At 47.5% G+C, this 16,225-nt stretch overlaps 1 protein-coding gene across 2 annotated transcripts in view; it reads right to left on the bottom strand.

Annotated features, from left to right (window-relative positions):
* mmp24 (matrix metallopeptidase 24) overlaps positions 1–16,225 on the bottom strand; it is a 269,586-nt gene that overhangs the window by 226,271 nt on the left and 27,090 nt on the right. For both annotated transcript variants that reach the window (XR_010017057.1, XM_063040950.1), the window contains exon 2: positions 2,268–2,416. Coding sequence is in view for 1 of the 2 variants with exons in the window: in XM_063040950.1 (XP_062897020.1) it covers positions 2,268–2,344 (77 nt within the window). In the remaining variant the exon portion in view is untranslated. The remainder of the gene's footprint in view (positions 1–2,267; positions 2,417–16,225) is intronic.

Here is a 16,225-nt window from a genome sequence, read left to right as displayed (position 1 = left end):
TGTCCATGTTTCATGTTTATGTCCAGTATCTGTGGGGGTGTAATTGTCCATGTTTCATGTTTATGTCCAGTATCTGCGGGGTGTAATTGTCCATGTTTCATGTTTATGTCCAGTATCTGTGGGGGGTAATTGTCCATGTTTCATGTTTATGTCCAGTATCTGTCGGTGGGGATAATTGTCCATGATTCATGTTTATGTCTAGTATTTGTTTTGTGGGGGGTGGGAATTGTCCATGTTTCATGTTTATGTCCAGTATCTGTGGGGGAGGAATTGTCCATGTTTCACGTTTATGTCCAGTATCTATGGGTAGAATTGGCCATGTTTCATGTTTATGTCCAGTATCTGTAGGGCGCAATTGTCCATGTATAATGTTCATGTCTAGTATCTGTGGAGGGAAATTCTCCATGTTTCATGTTTATGTCCATTATCTGTTGGGGTAATTGTCCATGTTTCATGTTTATGCCCAGTATCTGTGGGGGGGAATTGTCCATGTTTCATGTTTATGTCCAGTATCTGTGGGGGGGAATTGTCCATGTTTCATGTTTATGTCCAATATCTGTGGGGGGGAATTGTCCATGTTTCATGTTTATGTCCAATATCTGTGGGGGGAATTGTCCATGTTTCATGTTTAAGTCCAGTATCGGTGGTAGGGGGGGAATTGTCCATGTTTCATGTTTATGTCCAGTATCTGTGTGTGGGAGTTAATTGTCCAATTTTCATGTTCACATCCAGCATTTGTGGGGGGTGGTATTGTCCATGTTTCATGTTTATGTCCAGTATCTGTGGGGGTGTAATTGTCCATGTTTCATGTTTATGTCCAGAATCTGGGGGGGTGGGGGTAATTGTCCATATTTGATATTTATATCCATTATCTGTGGGGGGTAATTGTCCATGTTTCACGTTTATCTCCAGTATGTGGGGGGTACTTGTCTATGTTTCATGTTTATGCGCAGTATCTGTGTAGGGTAATTGTCCATGTTTCATGATTAAGTCCAGTATCCGTGGGGAGGGGGGGGGTAATTGTCCACGTTTCATGTTTATATCCATTATTTGTGGGGAGTAATTGTTCATGTTTCATGTTTATGTCCAGTATCTTTGAGGGGTAATTTTCCATGTTTCATGTTTATGTCCAGTATCTGTGGGGGAGAATTGTCCATATTTCATGTTTCTGTCCGGTATCTGTTGGGGGAATTGTCCATGTTTCATGGTTATGTCCAGTATCTGGGGAGGTGGGGGTAATTGTCCATATTTGATGTTTATGTCCAGTATCTGTCTGTGGGGATAATTGTCCATGATTCATGTTTATGTCCAGTATTTGTTTTGTGGGGGGTGGGAATTGTCCATGTTTCATGTTTATGTCCAGTATCTGTGGGGGGGATTTCAGCATGTTTCATGTTGATGTCCAGTATCTGTGTGTTTAATTGTCCATGTTTCATGTTTATGTCCAGTATCTGCGGGGCGTAATTGCCCATGTTTCATGTTTATGTCCAGTATCTGTGGGGGGTAATTGTCCATGTTTCATGTTTATGTCCAGTATTTGTGGGGGGTAATTGTCCATGTTTCATGTTTATGTCCAGTATCTGGGGAGGTGGGGTTATTGTCCATATTTGATGTTGATGTCCAGTATCTGTCGGTGGGGATAATTGTCCATGATTCATGTTTATGTCTAGTATTTGTTTTGTGGGGGGTGGGAATTGTCCATGTTTCATGTTCATGTCCACTATCTGTGGGAGTTAATTGGCCATGTTTCATGTTTATATCCAGCATCTGTGTGTGTGGGGCGTGTTTCAGGTTTATGCTCTCTATCAGGACTGATGCAGGGTTTGACCTGAAATCCTGGTAGAAGGTCTTGGTCCAGAACATGGACAACTGCTTTGCCTCTGCAGATGCTGCTCGACCTACAGAGATCCACCAGCAGATTCCAGTCTCTACACACAAGGCAGGTTGTGCCAGCACTCCCCCTTCTGGAGAATGGCACGGAGTGACATCAGTGTCCAAATTCAGAGATGCAAAGCCTGTTTCGAGGCTCTGCATATTGATGCAGTCTGTCCCCACCCCCCCAGTGCTGCGGGGGTGGTGAGGGAGGGAACAGTAGACACACAGACTGGTGTAGTAGGAGTTGGCCACTATTGAACTCCAGAACTGGCTCTTGTTGTTATCAGCTGGTCACTATGGGGCAACAAGGCACAAAGGGTTCCCGAAGGCAGTATGCTATCAGCACAGCCGGCTTGCGACTGGAACAAGCCCCCATTGCTGGGTGTACTCACTCAATGGTGGTGTCGTCAAGGACGCCAGTGACAGGGATCCTGTAGAACCGCTGCATCGCTGCAATGGCGGCTTGCATAGAGTGAGCTGATCGCAGGGCAGACGTCCGGAGGTCATCTGGCAGAAAGTATCCATAGGTCTTCAACCAATTCTGCAAAGGGAAACAGCATCTCGTTTACCAAACGCTGGCCAAACAGCAGCTTCAGTCAACGCTCAAGACAGCTCGCCAATCATGTACTGAGTCTGACAACTCCCGATCCTCTGGCTTTGTACTGAATGTAGAAACACCATCTTCCTGTCAGCCCTCCCTTCTGTTGGCATCCACAGGGGAAACTGAACCTCCTCATCATTTTCTATTTCCCCAGAGATCATCCCTTTATCCCCCGCCCTCCCTGATCTCCACAGCTAGGGTCAATTGGGCACTCTTTCTCACTGTCGTGGCACTTCTCCAGGGTGATAAATGTCACTGCTTCTTAGCATCTGACAGACCCACCCACACTCCTCACACCAACCTTGCACAGTCCATGTAAAGACAAAGATATGCACTGACTACCCTGTCAGAATCTGTACTGGGATGTGCTGGGGGCAGGAACAGGTCCTTTGGCCCATAATGTTGTGCTCAGCCAATTAAATTAGCTCACTAAACTAATCCCTTCTGCCTACACAATGTCCATATCCTTCCATTTTTCCTCACATCCATGTGCCTATCTAAATGGCTCTTAAAAGTCTCTAATGTTTCTTCCTTGACCACCACCCCTAGGCAGTGCATTCCAGGTAAAAAACTTGCCCCTCACATCACCTTTGAAATTACCCCCTCTCACTTTAAGTGCATGGCCTCTGGTATTAGACACTAGAATAGCACTGGAAGATTACTGGGCACAATTCTCAATAAGTGGTAAGAAGTTACTGGATAAACCCTTCTTTGATTCCCCTGTTCACTGGTGGGAAGCCACCAAGGAGAACATCAAGAGGTTCTTCATTCGCAAGGGTATCCAGAAAGCAAGGCAGGAGCGGAGTGAACTGCGTAATCTCCAGACAGAGCTGCAGCAACTTCTCCTTCTGCAGTCAAAGGGGGTGGATGTCAGGGAGGAATTGCGAGAGGTGAAGGGTCAGCAAGCCTAGCACCTCGCCGCCGAATCCTCAAAGATCATCTTCCGATCAAGGGTCCGAACCGTGGAACAGGGCGAGACGTGCTCACGCGTCTTCTTCCAAAAGGGTGCACAGGGAGAGCTCTGTGATCCACAGCGTTATGGAAGAGGACGGCTCAGTTGTGTCCTCGCAGACAGACATACTGAGGATCTGCAAGTCCTTCTATGCCGGTCTGTACGATGAAAAGGCTACAGAATCCACAGCCTCCCGCAACTTCCTGTCGTCTATCACGCAGGTCTTAAGACGACAGCAAGCGGGAGAGTCTGGATCAGCCACTGACCCTGGATGAGCTGACAGGCTCCATCCATTCCTCTGAGTCGAGTAAGACTCCCGGAAGCGACGGCTTACTGGCTGAGTTGTACTCGGCTCTGTGGAACTGGATAGGCCCTGACCTGCTGGAAGTGTACAATGCTCTGCTTCTGGCCGGCAGCATGCCAGAGTCCATGAGGAAGGGCATCATCACCCTCATCTACAAGCAGAAGGGGGAAAGGGAGAACATTAGGAATTGGAGGCCCACCTCTCTCCTGAATGTAGATTACAAGATCCTGTCCAAGGCTATCGCCAACAGGGTCAAGTCTGCTCTGGGATAGCTGTCCAGCTAAACCTGTGCCGTACCGGGCAGGAAGATCTCAGACAGCCTCGCGCTGCTGAGGGACACTATCGCCTACGTGCAGGACAGGGGGGTGAACGCCTGCCTGGTCAGCTTGGACCAGGAGAAAGCCTTCGACAGGATATCGCACACGTACATGGCGGACGTGGGATTTGGGGATCCGGAATTGGATCAGACTGCTCTACACAGACATCCGTAGTGCAGTCCAGGTCAACGGGTGGGAAACAGACAGCTTCCCCATCAGGTCTGGGGTCAGGCAGGGCTGTCCCCTCCCCCCTGCCTTGTTTGTCTGCTGCATTGAACCCTTTGCCGAAGCCATCAGAAGGGATGAGGGCATAAGAGGTGTGATGCTGCCAGGCAGTGAAAGGACCCAAGTGTAAACCTCCCTGTACATGGACGATGTCACCATCTTCTGCTCTGATCCGAGGTCAGTTCGCAGGCTGATTAGCATCTGCAAACAGTTTGAGCTAGCGTCGGGGGCCAGGGTCAACTGCACGAAGAGCAAAGCCATGCTCATCGGCAACTAGCCCGACCGATCCAGTGTCCCCTTCACCATCAGGTCTGATCACGTGAAGGTGTTGGGGATCTGGTTCGGAGGGGCCGAGGCGTGCAACAAGAACTGGCAGGAGCGGACTGCCAAGGTGAAATAGAAACTGGGTCTGTGGGGAAGGCGCTCCCTATCAATAACGGGCAAGAACCTGGTCATCAGGTGTGAGGTGCTCTCAGGGCTGCTGTACTTGGCGCAGGTGTGGCCCGTCCCCCGCTCCTACAGCTCGGAAATCACCCGAGCTGTCTTCAGATTCGTCTGGGGATCCAAGATCGGGTCAGACGGACCGTCATGCACAAGTCCCTGGACAATGGGGGCAAGAACATTCCCAACGTCGCCCTCACCCTGATGGCCAGCTTCATGTGTGGCTGCATCAGGTTGTGTGTAGAACCCAGGTTCTACCTGTCGCCCTGGCTACGAAGGATGGGTCTGGCCCCACTCCCGCGCAACACCCCAGTCAGCTGGTCGATGCTCCCATACCTGTCCTTCACAGAAAAGTTCTTCCAGGAGAACATCTTTGACCACAGGGCCACCAGGCGGTGGTCGGCACGTAATGTCCTGCAGGCACTGCAGGAGAAGGACGCGATGGACACAGTGGGGTGGTTCCCTGAGCAGACCGCCCAGTTCATCTGGCAAATTGCCTCATTGCCAGACCTCACCAACAGGTACCAGGACCTCGCCTGACTGGCGGTGAGAGGGGCCCTCCCAGTCAGATCCCTCCTGTACGCCCGGAACGTCATCTCCACACCCCGCTGCCCACGAGAGGACTGCAGTGAGGAGTCCGTGACCCACCTCTTTGCACACTGTCAGTTCGCAGAGATGGTGTGGAGGAGGATGGGCGGGCTAATGTCACGTTTCATCCCCAGCAGCTGCGTAACAGAGGACTCTCTGATCTACAGGCTGTTCCCGGGGACACAGAGACCATCATCCGGTGCTGCTGGCAGATCATCAACTCGGTGAAAGACACTCTTTGGTCGGCCCGAAACTTGATGATCTACCAGCACTGCAGGAGTAGGTGCTGAGGGACGCACTGAAACTCGGTGCAGCCACCGCAAGGGCCCAGTGGGGAAGGACCACGGTTTAGGGTTCTTCTCCAGCGGGAGTGGGAGGGGTCGGGTGGTGGAGAGTATAGCTGTCAACAATGGTGTGGTAGGGTGAAACAAGAGTGCCGCGTGGGTGGCCAAAAGTGTGGATATGTAGAGACCGTAAGGGAAACGTGTGTAAAAGATTGAGATTCATTGAATGATTTATTGTATACAATTTTATCGTTGAATAAAGTATATTTTGAAATAAAAAAAACTCTGAGTGATGAGGAATAGTCAGTGACAGGAGATGTGGGAGCGTGACAGTGTAGAGCGATTTTGATGACTGGTGTATCACCTGGGCCCTTGCTGTTTGCCCATGGCAAGTTAGTAAGCTGGATCCAAATCTGACTTGGTCAAAGGAGACAGGGCAATGGTGGAGGGAGTTCTCCTGACCAGCAGGGACCCCCTGTCTGTGATACACATTAATGATTTGGATGAAGATGTAGGTGGGTCACTAACAAGTTTGCAGATGACAGAGATGGGAGTTGTAATGAAGGCCAAAGGTCATTTACCTGCAGCAAGTAAGTTTCTGATTGCACCTGTGCACACACGTGGAGTACATGTGCAGATGATAATAAATCTGACTCTGTCAATTCTCTGGCCAATTTAGCAGCTGATCGATAAAATTCCATAGTCTAAAACTGTCCTGACTATAAATACCACCAATTTTTGTGTTAGCTGCATTTACCTCATAGGGTTATTATACCTCCTACTTTCAGAGGCAAACAATAGTTTAATACAGTAACCTGATAAGTGTGAGCTGATGCACTTCAGGGAAAACAGCATGAATGGGATCGACCAACGTGGTACTGGACACTAATTCCTGAATGTCGCAGTACAGCTGAACACAGAACACAGGCCATTACAACTCAGATCAGCCCTTCAGCCCACAGTGTTGTGCTGAACCAATTAAATTAGTAATCCATTGGCCAGCTGAGCTAATCTCTTCTGACTACACAATATCCCTGTTCCTCCAAGTTCCTCACACCCATGTGCCTATCTAAATGTCTCTCGAAGTCCCTAATGCAGCTGCCTCTGCCACCACCCCACATAGTGCAGTCCAACACCCACCACGTTCTGCGCAAGGCAACAAGGATTCATTAGGGCACAGTATAGAAGAATATGGAAATGAGGCCCCAGATAGAGTCGTGTGTTCAGTTCTAGTCACCACACAATAGGATGCATTGGAGAGGGTGCACAGATTTGCCAGGATGTTGCCTCAACTGGGAGGAAAAAGTTAAATCCAATCTGGAAGAACATCATGAGCACTGGGGAGATCAGCCAGTTTCTGACCTCCATCATTAAACTTGTGATACAACAATTCGACGAATAGACCTGCATGTGACCCTGGAGCTCAGAACCACCCCACCATCCTCTTGCTCTGCACAACCCCTCAGCTGAGGCCACAACACTGACAATGAAGTTGCACACAGCCTGACCCAAGAGAAAGCCTTGTCACCAACAGTACAAACTCTGGCTGCCAGTTGCCTGTGTTTGCCCAATTTGCATTTGCTGCTTTCTGAGCCGTTGCCATGGAAACACAAATCAATTTATTGTATCACATTTACATTAATTTTCAGTTCAGTGTCTCTCCAGATGCTCTCATTCTAACAGGAGAGGCATGTCTGGCTTAGGAACAGAAACTGCCAAATGTGCTGCTCACCAACCTCCACCAAAGTTGCCGGTTTGCATCACTCTGAGCCTTTCCCACCAACACTCAACAGCTTTACCCCATGACGCAGCTGGGACTGACAAGCCCCAATCACACCACCACAGTCAAATACCCCAACACCCAGCCCCGGAACAGCTTTGACCAGCACCAAAAGTCCCAGGTCACCCCGATTCCCCTCTGCTTAGCTCAACAGTGAGTGTGTATGTGGGGGTTGAGGTTAGTTCCACACTCAACAGTGAGTGTGTATGTGGGGTGAGGGCAGGTTAGTTCCACACTATATATTCATTAAAATAAAAATCTCTTTTCACTTTCTTTGAGAATTCTTCTCATGGCATTAAGGACCCCCATCACCCAGGACGTGCCCTCTTCTCATTGCTACCATCAGGGGGGAGGTACAGGAGCCTGAAGACACACACTCAATGCTTTAGGAACAGCTTCTTCCCCTCCACCATGAGATTTCTAAACAAACCATCAACCCATGAACTCTACCTCACTAGGTTTTTTTTAATTCTCTTTTTGTATTACTTGCTTAATTTACGTTTTATCTAGTTTTATTTTAATTTATAGATTTTATTATTATGTAGTGCAATGTACAGCTGCCACAAAAAACACATTTCATGACATATGCCAGTGATATTAAACCTGATTCTGATTCTGAGAAAGACTATCTGGTCTAAACTCCCAGTGTCACAACCAACAGATAAACATAACAAGCGAACACAAAGCAGCAGAAACTCTGCCCATAGAATCAGAGTCATACAGCATGCAAATGGGCCATTCGGCCCAATTCATTCATCCTAACCATGGAGATAGACTCATTTGTCCGCATTGGGCTTTAACCCTTCCCTATCCATGTATCTGCCCAAATATCTTTTAAACCCTTAAGATCAGCTTTATTTATTACATGTACATCAAAACATACATCATTTTACGTCTGGCACTAACATAGCAAGCCCATAGCTCACTGACCTTAACCCTAACAGAATGTCTTTGGACTGTGGGAGGAAACTGGAACACTCGGAGGAAACCCATGCGGTCACGGGGAGAACGTACAAACTCCTTACAGACAGTGGCAAGAGTCGAACCCTGAGTAGTGATTGCTGGCACTGAAAATGCTGCCCTAACATACCTCTGGCAGCTCATTCCACAGACCCACCACCCCGTGTGAAAACATGCCCTGCAAATCTCCTTTAAGCTCCTTTGAAGGTAGGTGGAGGAGCAGGTAGTGTTGAGGATGCAGAGAGCCTCCAGAGAGACTTAGATAGTTTTGGGGAATGGGCAAAGAAGTTGCAAATGAAATACAATGTTGGAAAGTGTATGGTCATGCACTTTGGTAGAAGAAATAAACAGGCAGACTATTATTTAGATGGGGAGAGAATTCAAAATGCAGAAATGCAAAGGGACTTGGGAATTCTTGTGCAATATACCCTAAAGGTTAACCTCCAGGTTGAGTTGGTTCTGAAGAAGGCGAATGCAATGTTGACATTCATTTCTAGAGGTATAGAATATTCCTCAAAATATCCGCGGTATCTCTTTGTCTGACCAACATGTTATTGCATTTGTTACAGTGATAGCTAGGAGGGCCATTTTGTTGAAGTGGAAGGATACATCAGCTCCCACTTTGTCACAATGGTTTTCTCAAGTGATGCTATGTCTTAGTTTGGAGAAAATTAGAAATCGAACTTTTGAACCTATGTTTGATTTTGAGAAAAGATGGGGTTCATTTGCTCGTTACTATCATTTGAGTTAATTGATAGATTTCCTCCACGATCTAATTGTAAATTTTTGTTTTTTTTCTTGCTGGCGGTTTGATGTTTATCTGTAGAAGCTTTTTGTATGACACATGGCTCCGGGGTTGAACACCTAATGGGTTTTTTTTCTCACTTTTTCTTGTTTAGTAGGGTTTTTTTGTCACCAAAATTTTTTCAATCTTTAAAACAATGTTTTTTTTCTTGAGCCATTGTAAGTGTTGCCTACTTCGATGTACTCGTGTTAATTTTGGATAATAATAATAATAAAAAGATTTGAAAAGAATATGAGCCGGAATGTGATGTTGAGGCTCTATAAGGCACTCGTGAGACCACAGTTGGAGTATTGTATGCAATTTTGGGCTCCCTATTTTAGAAAGGATATACGGACATTGGAGAGGGTTCAGAGAAGATTCACGAGAATGATTCCAGGAATGAAAGGGTTACCCTATGAGGAACATCTGGCAGCCCTTGGGCTGTATTCCCCGGAGTTCAGGAGAATGAGGGGGGATCTCATAGAAATATTCTGAATGTTAAGTGGCCTGAACAGATTAGATGGGAAAGTTATTTCCCATGGTATGGGAGTCTAGGACAAGAGGGCATGACTTCAGGAATGAAGGACGTCCTTTTAGAACAGAGATGCAGAGAAATTACTTTAGTCAGAGGGTGGTAAATCTATGGAATTTGTTGCCACGAGCAGCTGTGGAAGCCAAGTCATTGGGTGTAATTAAGGTAGAGATAGATAGGTTCTTGATTAGCCAGAGTATCAAAGGGTATGGAGTAAAAGCAGGGGAGTGGGGATGACTGGAAGAATTGGATCAGCCCATGATTAAATGGCAGAACAGACTCGATGGGCCAAATGGCCTACTTCTCCTCCTATATCTTATGGTCTTATCTTAAACTGCACCCACCCACCCCCCACACACATCTATACTATCTAGCTTTAGACTCCCCCACCTTGGGCAGGCAGACTTACTACAAGAGCACACTGAGAACCCACCTTCCCAGTCTGACCTCCACAGCTTGTAATACCTCCTCCTTTTTAAATATAGATCCCACACTCCTTTGGAAGCAAAACCTGAAGCTGTCTCCAGTCATCCAGTACATTGGTTGGGTTGAGTTGTTCTCTGATCTTGGCAATTTACTTGCAAACGTCTTGTCACCATTTGAGGAGACATCGTCAGTGTGCTGTATGATTGTGTTGTGTCCTCTGAATGCTTGGCCTTTATGTGCTTTTCTTCAGGGAATTGGACATCATTTCAGAAACTCAATTGAGATGTGGGGAGGAAATCTCGTCACTGATTGACTGGTTCATAAATAGGATTAAGGTCTACATGTTTGCTTACAGAATTGTTCATGTAAAACCATGCTTCTGGGAATTCTCTTCCATGCCACGTGTTTGCTTATGCCATGACTTTCACCAATGCCCAGACGAATTGTGCCCTTCTCGATCTGGAGGATCAATGGCACACTGATGATATCTCTGCACGTGGTGACGAAATGTTTGCAAGTAAATTGCCGAGATTGGAGAACATCTCAACCCAACCATCAATCACCCGAGCCGCACATCTTCCAAATTACTTCCATCCCTACATTGCAGGTGTTGACCAACAGCTGAGGAAAATCTCCTCACGAGATCATCATTTAGCCAATAAGACCATAAGACATAGGGGCAGAATTAGGCCATTCAACCCATCGAGTCTGTCCCGCCATTCCATCATGGCTGATCCTGGATCCCACTCAACTCCATACACCTGCCTTCTCACCATACCCTTTAATGCCCTGACTGATCAGGAAACTATCTACTTCAGCCTTAAATATAGCCACAGATTTGGCCACCACCACAGTCTGTGGCAGAGCATTCCACCGATTCAATACTCGCTGGCTAGAAAAATTCCTCTGTTCTAAAAGGTCACCTCTCAATTTTGAGGTTGTGCCCTCTAGTTCTGGATACCCCCACCATAGGAAACAACTTCTCCACATCCATTCTATCTAGTCCTTTCAACACTTGGTAGGTCTCAATGAGATCTCCAGCATTCTTCTAAATTCCAGTGAGTACAAGCCCAAAGCTGCCAAATGCTCCTCATATGTTAACCCCTTCATTCCCAGAGTCATCCTTGTGAACCTTTTTTGGACTCTACCCAATGACAACACATTCTTTTTGAGATATGGAGCCCAAAACTATTGACAATACTCCAAGTGCAGCATGACTAGTGTCTGATAAAGGCTCAGTACTACCTCCTTGCTTTTATATTCTATCCGCACCCCCCCACCCTTGAACTAAATGCCAACATTGCATTTGCCTTCTTGGTCACAGACTCAACCTGTAAATTAACCTTCTGGAAATCTTGCACAAGGACTCCCAATTCCCTCTGCACCTCTGATGTTTGAACCTTCTCCCCATTTAGATAATAGTCTGCACTATTGCTCCTTTTACCAAAATATATTATCATACATTTCTCAACACTGTATTTCATCAGCTACCTTTTCCCCCATTCTTCCAATTTGTCAAGTCCTGCTGCAATTACATTGCTTCCTCAGCACTATCTACCCCTCCATTTTATCTTTGTATCATCCACAAACTTTGCCACAAAGCCATCAATTCCATTATTTAAATCATTGACAAACAATGTGAAAAGTAGTGGCCCCAATACTGACCCGAGGAACACCCCAGTCACTGGCAGCCAAGCAGAAAAGGTCCCCTTTATTCCCATTCGCTGCCTCCTGTCTATCAGCCATTCCACTATCCACTCTAGTGTCTCTCCTGTAACACCATAGGATTTTATCTTGTTTATCAGCCTCGTGTAGCACCTTATCAAATATCTTCTGAAAATCCAAGCAAATGATATCCACTGCCTCTCTTTTGTCCACCCTGCTTGTTACTTCCTCAAACAACTCCAACAAATTTGTCAGGCAAGATTTCCCTTTACAGAAACCGTGCTGACTTTGACTTATTTTATTAGTCTTCAAGTACCCTGACGCTTCATCCTAATAATAGACTCCAACATTTTCCCAACCACTGACGTTAGGCTAACTGGCCTATAATTTTCTTTCTTTTGCCTTCCTCCCTTTTTAAAGTGTGTGATCTTCCCGTCCTCCGGGACTATGCCAGAATCAAGTCATTCTTTTGCTGTGCTCTGGTCTCACTGAGTCCTGGCCAATTGCTGTGCTCTGGTCACTGAGTCCTGGCCAATTGCTGTGCTCTGGTCGCTGAGTCCTGGCCAATTGCTGTGTTCTGGTCGCTGAGTCCTGGCCAATTGCTGTGTTCCGATCACTGAGTCCTGGCCAATTGCTGTGTTCCGGTCACTGAGTCCTGGCCAATTGCTGTGTTCCGATCACTGAGTCCTGGCCAATTGCTATGTTCTGGTCACTGAGTCCTGGCCAATTGCTGTGTTCTGGTCACTGAGTCCTGGCCAATTGCTGTGCTCTGGTCGCTGAGTCCTGGCCAATTGCTGTGTTCCGATCGCTGAGTCCTGGCCAATTGCTGTGTTCCGGTCACTGAGTCCTGGCCAATTGCTGTGTTCCGGTCACTGAGTCCTGGCCAATTGCTGTGTTCCGGTCACTGAGTCCTGGCCAATTGCTGTGTTCTGGTCACTGAGTCCTGGCCAATTGCTGTGTTCTGGTCACTGAGTCCTGGCCAATTGCTGTGCTCCGGTCACTGAGTCCTGGCCAATTGCTGTGTTCCGATCACTGAGTCCTGGCCAATTGCTGTGCTCTGGTCACTGAGTCCTGGCCAATTGCTGTGTTCCGGTCACTGAGTCCTGGCCAATTGCTGTGCTCTGGTCACTGAGTCCTGGCCAATTGCTGTGTTCCGGTCACTGAGTCCTGGCCAATTGCTGTGCTCCGGTCACTGAGTCCTGGCCAATTGCTGTGTTCCGGTCACTGAGTCCTGGCCAATTGCTGTGCTCCGGTCACTGAGTCCTGGCCAATTGCTGTGCTCTGGTCACTGAGTCCTGGCCAATTGCTGTGCTCTGGTCACTGAGTCCTGGCCAATTGCTTTGCTCCGGTCACTGAGTCCTGGCCAATTGCTGTGCTCCGGTCGCTGAGTCCTGGCCAATTGCTGTGTTCCGATCGCTGAGTCCTGGCCAATTGCTGTGTTCCGATCGCTGAGTCCTGGCCAATTGCTGTGTTCTGGTCACTGAGTCCTGGCCAATTGCTGTGTTCTGGTCGCTGAGTCCTGGCCAATTGCTGTGCTCTGGTCGCTGAGTCCTGGCCAATTGCTGTGTTCCGGTCGCTGAGTCCTGGCCAATTGCTGTGCTCTGGTCGCTGAGTCCTGGCCAATTGCTGTGCTCTGGTCGCTGAGTCCTGGCCAATTGCTGTGTTCCGCTCACTGAGTCCTGGCCAATTGCTGTGCTCCGGTCACTGAGTCCTGGCCAATTGCTGTGTTCTGCTCACTGAGTCCTGGCCAATTGCTGTGCTCCGGTCACTGAGTCCTGGCCAATTGCTGTGTTCCGGTCACTGAGTCCTGGCCAATTGCTGTGTTCCGGTCACTGAGTCCTGGCCAATTGCTGTGCTCCGGTCACTGAGTCCTGGCCAATTGCTGTGCTCCGGTCACTGAGTCCTGGCCAATTGCTGTGCTCCGGTCACTGAGTCCTGGCCAATTGCTGTGCTCCAGTCACTGAGTCCTGGCCAATTGCTGTGTTCCGGTCACTGAGTCCTGGCCAATTGCTGTGTTCCGGTCACTGAGTCCTGGCCAATTGCTGTGCTCCGGTCACTGAGTCCTGGCCAATTGCTGTGTTCCGGTCACTGAGTCCTGGCCAATTGCTGTGTTCCGGTCACTGAGTCCTGGCCAATTGCTGTGCTCTGGTCACTGAGTCCTGGCCAATTGCTGTGCTCTGGTCACTGAGTCCTGGCCAATTGCTGTGTTCCGGTCACTGAGTCCTGGCCAATTGCTGTGCTCTGGTCACTGAGTCCTGGCTAAGTGAGTCTTTGCTGTGGTCAGAGTTTCACATGCTTGCATGACTCTTCTGTTAACTCCTGGCTCAAATCCACCAGCATGAAAATAGATGCAACACGCACCATTTGGGGGAAATAACTGCAAGTGGTACTGAAATCCTGCGTGCCTGTCACCCTCTCTGCTACAGGTACGTGGTTGGCTGCCTGAACAAGCGTCTGTCTGTTCACCCAATACAGTAATACAAACAGTACTGCCATTGGCAGCTCTGCTCATCATCTCTTTCAAGGAGGAATGACCTTGAAAGGATAGATCTCCATGGGGTGCAGCTTACTGGCTGCCTCCCCTTACACAAGGTGGTAGCAATGTTTATAATGAGATATCTCTGCTGTTATTTTTCCACAATCAGTGCTGATCTGTACCAACTCTCCATCCCTGCAGGGGAATAAACCTCAACCTCTCCTCTCCCCCCACCCAACCCCAAAACTAACCCACAGCTGTTAATTTAATCTAATAGGTTTGAGAATAAAATGTGGTTATTTGATTTAAAACTGTGATTTCCTTACGACTGGGAAGGGAAGCCTGACCTGTTTAACCTGCAGTGTAGTGATGGTGGATGACACACAGATATAGAATGCTCCATTTTGCTCAGAAGCCACAGATCGTGTGCCTCTGCCAAATCACCAGAAGGTGGCAAAGGGGACTGGGGAAGCACTTTAAAATCTGGCACTTTGCTTGCTTTGAGGCAAGCCACATTATTAGACTGACATCACATCAACTGAAAAGATCCAGCAGGCTGCTGTTCTTTAAGTAAAAACAGAGAATGCTGGATTCAGTACATTAAGCAGCGTCTGTGGAGAGAGAATCAGTATTAACATTTTGGACAGAGACGTCTCATCAGCACACCAACTGTTGGTGTACAGATTCTATGCACACTGCTGCTTCCACTTCATTGTGATGCTGACAACAAGGGCGTCAGGACAGTGACAGGAGATGCCAAAGCACCAGGGGTTTCCCAGTGCCTCCAATCCTGCAGGGAATTGGTAGCACCCAAGGGACTGCAGCTAGTTAACACTGCTCCCCTGCCGGCCAGAGTCTGAGAGGATCGGCACAATCCCAGGATGCTTCCCAACAAAGATGACATCATGCGTGTAACCCATAGTAACCGCAGCACCTGAATCCACAACTACACAGGCAGTGGAATAAGCCTGCAGACTCACTCCAATATTCAATAAAATCATAGCTAATCCTTAACCTCAGAGACACTTCCTACCCGAACAGACTCACACTTAGTTTCGACAAGCTGCTTGGTAGAAAATGCTGAAGGATTATCCCAGGTGGAGTCATTTCTTTTCACCTACACCCTGAATGCTCAATCCCTTACTTTGAGACTGTGAACCCATGAACTCCACATCTTCCTGTCAAACTTTGTGATGAATAATTAAGTCATTGCTCATTCTTCTAAGATCAGAACCAGTCCTTTCAATCCCTCCTCATAGAACAAACTGCCCAACCCAGGAGAAGCTGGTGGACCTTCCATGCATTCCCCCAATCCCAACTTTAAACTTCCTTTGGCTTCCATGCATTCCCCCAATCCCAATTTTACACTTCCTTTGGCTTCCAAGCATTCCCCCAATCCCAACTTTACACCTCCTTTGAGAAGGAGAGCAGAAATGTACCTGATATTCCAGGTGCAATCCCACCAGGATTTGGTAAATGGAAGATGAAGTGTCTACGCTCATACCCAAAGCCTCGTGCAATAAAGAGTAACATACCAGATACCTTCCCAAATGGTCGTTGTACATGTAGATAAACTACTTATAATGTCTAAGAATATCTTTCATCTTTCAATCTCTCTGTCACTGTGTGGAAAACTCTCCATCTTTCTACATTTATTGCCCACAGAAGTGGATAACTCTAACCCAACCATGTAATCTATCTCCAGGGAGTTATCGTCACTTCAGACTGAAGCCTCTCAGCATTCACCTCACATCACACACTGCCACTCAGCTTCATATAATCTGCACATTTGAATATATTACACTTGATCCCTGAACCAAATCACTAATTTAGACTGTGAGTAGCTGAGTGGCCAGGACTATTCCCATTTACACAATCACCTAACCTGAAAATGAGTTATCTTCTATACACACAAATACGTTTCTCCCAACACCACGTGCTCTCATTTTGTTTGGTTTCCTCAGTAACACCATAAACACTGTTTATGGTCCAAATGCATCTTACAGTGACAGAGG

This window comes from Mobula hypostoma, chromosome 2, assembly GCF_963921235.1.
Source record: "Mobula hypostoma chromosome 2, sMobHyp1.1, whole genome shotgun sequence".
Classification (NCBI taxonomy): Eukaryota; Metazoa; Chordata; class Chondrichthyes; order Myliobatiformes; family Myliobatidae; genus Mobula; species Mobula hypostoma.
Note: the sequence above shows the minus strand (reverse complement) of the source record. Positions and strands in the feature narration are given on the sequence as shown.